This window comes from Phoca vitulina, unplaced genomic scaffold (assembly GCF_004348235.1).
Source record: "Phoca vitulina isolate PV1807 unplaced genomic scaffold, GSC_HSeal_1.0 scaffold33, whole genome shotgun sequence".
Taxonomy (NCBI): domain Eukaryota; kingdom Metazoa; phylum Chordata; class Mammalia; order Carnivora; family Phocidae; genus Phoca; species Phoca vitulina.
In genome coordinates, this window is record NW_022589736.1 from 1,356,490 (window position 1) to 1,362,489 (window position 6,000).

Sequence of the window (6,000 nt, forward strand, 5' to 3'; positions counted from 1 at the left end):
TCAGTGATGTCCCTCGAGGGGAGAACACAAGAGCCTCCCCTCACTTCATCCACTCTGCACCTTCTCAGCTGGGAAAATGGTTCAACATGAGCTAAAGGCAGTCCATCTGCAGGCGCACCTGCCTCCGACCCCGGCGCGGGAACGCTTCCCCGTGGCCTGGGTCTGTGGTACGAGAGGACAGGGACCTCTCAGAGGCCGAGGATGGCACACCTGGTCCGTGCACCTGTCCACCTCAGGTCACGATATGCCACAGTCGAGATGGGGACAAAATGCCAAGGTCTCCTGGGGGCCGCTCCTGCACCCCTCGTAGCACAGCTCACCTGTGTCAGGCGCCACAACCGTCAAGCTTGCTTTCACAGCCTGGACGTGACTGAGGGGGCACCCTCTCCACCAAGGCCATTCCCAGTCAGGGTGTCGCCTCGGCAGGCAGATCCAGACGCCTCCCCGGGCCGGTGTCTGTCATCATGTACATCACGCACCACTGCCCAACGGGCCTCCAAGAGCTGCTCCGCTCCACGCGGCCGGCGCTCCGCAAGGCAGCCTCCCACGGGCTCGTCCTTCAACCAGTCTCTGCAGAACCAGTGCGGACGCTGCAGCCGTACCACCGGAGCCCCGGTGCAGGGTCCCCGCCTCTGAGACATCCTGTTCTGTGAACCGAAGGTGACCTGGAACCGTGCGGTCCGGGGCGACCCCAATCACAGCCCACAGTGTCCGCAGCCTCCATATGGCACCAAGCCTCGGCGTCCTCTACACTCCCAGGGCTGTGCTCCCTCACAGGCACACCGCTTCTCCCCAAAACGTTTGAGAAAAACATAACTAAAACCCCATTGTTTCCATGAAAACATATGCCTTCTCCGTCAAATAAGGTGAAGACTTTCTGGAATTCTCGACATCCGTCGCAAACACAACACCTTAGAACCTCTTCCTTCTCTGGCATTTCTCCCGTCGCTCTCCAGCGCTAACACTGCACTTATTCCATGTCCTAAAATGCTTCCATGCACCCCTACCTATGACAAAGCTCATTCTTACATCTATGACTCCACTATCTGAAATCATTCCTCTATCATCTTTACATCTTCATATGATACAAAACAAGACACAGCATACTACATAAAATTAAAATCCTACAGTATCCTTGGTTGGCAAAGGACAATTCCACAAGCAAACACCATGGAAATGCTAGCTTTGACATTAAAGCCAACAAGGTATTTGAGAAGTAGCTCAGCCTTCAAACCAATATTGAAATGTTACCTCACCTATTGGTCTCTACACTCTATCCATGTCTTCGATGCAAAATGAGTGTAATCCATACAACTCTGAACTTAATAATTTACAAGAGCCCCTGGGTTGCAGGGGTTTCCCTCTCTAGCCTGCACAGGTCCATCAGGGCCCATCTCTGAAGTGGCCAGGGACACAGGTCTCCTGACCTACCGTGCACAGGGGGTCCGGGGCACACAATAGGACATGTCCAGGTTACTGTGTCTCCTACCTTATGGTGCCACACGCAGGGTGTGTGGGGGGAGGGGGCAGAGGCCTTGCCTTCCTCTCCTCTTCTCCCGACAAGGTCTGAGGGCTTTCGGCAGAGCCCGGTGCCCCTGCCCAGGTGGCCACAGTGGGCTCCACACTGTCATCACTGCATCTGATTTTATTAAACATCACTTACTGAGTCACACTGGGCACAAGAATCAGAGCGCTATAGCCTCAGTGGTCTTGACAATCTGATTGTCCCTCTCCCTCCACAGAGAGTATGAAGGACAGGGAGTTCACAGCATGCATGGCCATACTTCAACCGGCCTCCTGGGGCCTGGCCTAAATGCCCGAGCAGTGACGAGTGACCGCAGAGCCGACGACAAGCAGACTGTGCCTGCATGACAACGCGGGCACGCCCCTGGGTGGAAGGGGCACACTCTGACCACTCCCTGCCAGGGGCTCCCCCAGAGGCAAGGGCTAGGCAGAGCCCACAAACACAGAGCTACCCTATTTTTCAAGCAACCTACCTTCCAGAATCTCTCTTGAAACACACAGGATCCAAGTCCCGTCTGCACAGCTGACCCCTTCACCCCTAAGCGTTAAGGTCAGGATGGCTTTAGGCACTATCTCACCCAACCCATTTTGGAAGTAATGAACCTAAAGTTCGGGCACGTCAAGGGACTTTCCCTTTGCCCCATAGCTGAGCCAGCCACAAAGCAGCTCTGGGGGAGAAGCCAGGTCTCCTGACTGCTGGCTCACCCCTCTCTGCCGTATGGTACTCATCTCTCAAAGGCTGACCACATCGGGGTGACATGTCTCATCTGATGTCTTTCAAAAACACCTGGAAGCTATAAGCAGCCCACAATTTATGTAAAATATAAGTAAGTTCTGTCCAGTGATCTACTGATTCCTAAATACAAGCACAGTGAAACCAGGTGACACTGCCCAACTGTGGAGATGGCACAATTCATGACCAGCTGGCCTGAAGTTGGGGAGAATGAAGGTTCTTGGGCAGAAAGGGGGTGGGGTAGGGGACTGAAGGGCAGCAGAGAAACTGAGAGTCTACCTTGTGCTTACAATTGCCCTATAGGGCAGTCAACAGCTTAGGAATATTCCTGGGACCTCTCTCTCTACCTCCCAACAGGTGATACCCAACCCAGTCTACCTGTCCAGACTCTGTAGCTCCCTAACCTCAAACCTACCACGTTTTCTGTAACAGAAGCCCCGGGAACCTTTTAACCACTTATGGCAGGCGTTGGCTGTGTTATTTACTGTGCTGAGCCAGACACTGGCATTATCCCCATTTACAGACAAAGAAATTGAGGCTCCAAGAAAGAGACCAGTTAGCCAAGAATCACCCAAATCACAAACTGGCCAGAAGGGGAAGGGCTTCGGGGCTCTGTCTCCTGGACCAGGTTCTCACAGATACACGAACTCTGGATCTCGGTCTCAAGAGCACCCTCGGGTCACTCTGGGTGGCAAGGTGGGGCAGCAGGAACATGTGCGCTGGCATCAAGGAGGTCTACTGGTTTCTGGCCTGCAGCTCACCCCGTTATTCAGACAACAAACCTCAGTTTCTGCACCCATTTAAAATGAGAGTAAGAGAGAGGTAACATGTGTAGCACATAGATGCTCTTAGCTCCCTGCCCCTTAGAATGCCAACGTAACCTAATTCGGAATTGTGCTACAAAAGCATTATTCGTTGAAGTTGACAAAAGACTGTCTTCTCAGAAAAAAAGCAGAGTGGTGTGCACAGAGGAACAAGGCAGACCTCCTTTCCTCCCTAAGGCTTTTCCTCCAGACTCACGGCAAGGTTCTCACGCCTGGCAGTTCAGATTCAAACTGGCAAGAGCAGTCAGTGATCAACCAAGGAACCGCCAATGACTGGGCTGGGAGCACTCCTTGAGCATAATGGAAATTACATTGTTTTCAAGCAAAAAACTAACAAATGCTAGGACTGTTCGTTTCCTCGCTGATCCGCACTCAGCACCCGGGATGGAGATTTCCAGTCTGTTAAGACAAACACTCCTCTAAGAAATGTTTGCAGAGGTTACCAGGCGTGCTGTTGGAACCGGACCTTTGCTGGCTGTTCATGGAGGTGGTAAGTGAGCAAAGGTTATGGAGGCATAAGGAGGGGGGTGTTCTGGGCACAGTGACAGGTGCCGACAAGATCAGGCCCCCCCCAGGAAATGCCAGGCTCAACACTTTCTATGAAGCAAAGCAGACACGCTTCTTATTCCTAAAAGCCACCATTACGGTTTAGCTTTATTGTTTAATTAAAGAAATATTCGCTTGCTAAAACAGGAAAATACATAAAAGTCACAAGAAGCACCAATTCTAACACATATCCATTCTCCTAACGGAAAGTCGACTGCTGCCCCAAGCACACACAGGGACAAGAACCAAGAAGAGAAGTGCCAATGGCTTATGGGAGGCTAATCCAGGAGACCTTCTCTGGATGAGCCACGCTCAACTATGCAAACAAAAGCAGACCGCCCCTCATCACCTGACTGCCAAGAGCAACTGCACCCCGAAGCATAAGCACCACTCCGCCTCCCACGGGGCGGCCACGTACAGGCGCAGAGTGCTTTCACTCCACCACCTTGTCTCACAGGTGAGTGTGCTTCTCATTCCGGCGGATTCAACAAGTCAGACGAGCAGATGCAGGTCAGAGAGCCAAGTTGGCAAGGCCGTGGACGCTGCCAGGACTTCTGAGCCACAAACAAACCCTTGAAGGCATCCCAGGAGCTTACTGGTGATAACTCAGACACACCTGTAACTAGGAGTGAAAAACTATTTTTTACAAAACAAAGCTGATAAAACAAATCAATGCTTTCCTAACTGATCAGCAACTTTCACACCAACATAAACGCATAGGACACAAGGCTTAATTTCTGAAACATGCAAAATTACCTTACACTCACAACCTTAAGTATGCTTACATCAAGTATCTTTACCAAAAATCTGGTAAGGCCAGCATGATTTCAGATGCCAGCCCTCCCCAGGTGAAGAGAAGGCAGAAGCAAGTGTAAATGTACGTATTTGCACGCATCTCCAAAATGGTTCTCTCTCTGTTAGTTTCTGAAATCTTTCCTTCTTCAAATTGTCAGGGCTTCTAATAAACTTAAATTACCATTTCCCAAGGAACTAAGTAAAAGTTTCTTTCCTGTAAAGCTCACTGGAACTCTGTTACAGCTGCTATCTGTAGAAGTGCTGCAGACTTGGCCTCAGACGGAGAGGAGTGAAGAGGAGATCACTTATACAGTCAGGAAGGCGGGCGCACAAACAGAGGAAAGCAGCAACCACACTGGCACGTGGTTTTCTTCTGATTGGGGTGGGGACCCCAGGAAAGCTGTACCACCCTCCCTCACCGGGAGCACCGGGGCAAACACCCAGACTGCTCCCTGCCTGTACCAGGCCACCAAGTGTTCCCGCGGCCTCCTGCCCTAGGGGACACAGTTTCTGTGGCACCCAGGGAACCCTTTGTGGACTCAAAGGGCTGCATCTGGATGTCTTTAGGACTCCCGAGCCTGGAATACCTGAGGTAGAGGGCGATGGGCCCCAGTCAGACCCTGTGATCAATCATGTTTGGCTTCTTATGCAATGGGTTTGGAAAGCCCACTCCTTTGTTGTGCGTCCGGGAAAGAGATACAGCAGGTATTCTCTCTTTCCTTCCCCAAAGCATTGTCTGCGAAATAGCCTACCATGTAAATCAGAGACGATCCTTTCAGAGAAAACAAAACCCACCCTTCAGGAATCCATTGTACTTGCCCGGAGAGAGGGTCCTCACTGCCTCCTCACGTAGTTCCGACACAGAGAGAAACAGGCTCCTCGGGGCAGAGCGGGGGCGCGTCCCCCTGCACGGTGCCCCCCGCCGCGGAAGACAGGGCACGGGCAGGGCCCCCCTGCCCCCCACCCCCACCCCGCAGAAGCCGGAGTCCCCCTCACCTTTTCCGCGCGGCCCCGAGCCGCCCGCGCCGCCGCTCCCCCCGGCGCACGACGAGTCCTTCCTGAGCCTCTTGCTCTGCGGCCTCACGCTGGACCGGAGGAAGTGGTGCTGGTCCTGCGGGCAGGCGGGCGGCGGGGACGGGGCCTGCGGGCCGCCCGCGGGCGCCGGGGGGCCGTCGCCGCCGTCCCGGGGGGTCCTGGCGTCCCTCTTTGTGCCGCCGCTCTCGTCGGCCGCGTCCCCGCCGCCGGGCCCCTCGCCCTCCAGCGAGTCGTCGTCGGCCGCCCGCTTGCCCAGCCGCTTGAGCCCGTCCTCCCCGCCGCCGCCGCCGTCTCCCAACTTCACTGTCATCCTGGCCGGGCAGGGGGGGAGACCCCGGTGAGGCGCGCGCCCGGCAGCCTGCCCGAGAAGTTTAGCGCACCGATGCCCTCTCAACATGGCCGCCGTTGTTTGTTCGCGATCCCCTCCCGGCCGCCCGCCCGCCGCCGCCCGCCCGCCGCCGCCACCGCCCGGCCCCGGCCCCGCCGCCCCCGGCGCCGACCCCAGGAAACGGCGGCCCGGCGGCGCGGAGGCGGCGGGGCGGG

The 6,000-nt window shown here is 54.9% G+C and overlaps 1 protein-coding gene across 5 annotated transcripts in view; it reads right to left on the bottom strand.

Moving 5' to 3' along the window:
* CRAMP1 (cramped chromatin regulator homolog 1) overlaps nucleotides 1-6,000 on the bottom strand; it is a 57,950-nt gene that overhangs the window by 49,290 nt on the left and 2,660 nt on the right. For all 5 annotated transcript variants that reach the window (XM_032425684.1, XM_032425681.1, XM_032425682.1 and 2 more), the window contains one exon: nucleotides 5,419-5,768. In XM_032425684.1, the coding sequence (XP_032281575.1) occupies nucleotides 5,419-5,767 (349 nt within the window). In that variant the 5' untranslated portion in view covers nucleotide 5,768. The remainder of the gene's footprint in view (nucleotides 1-5,418; nucleotides 5,769-6,000) is intronic.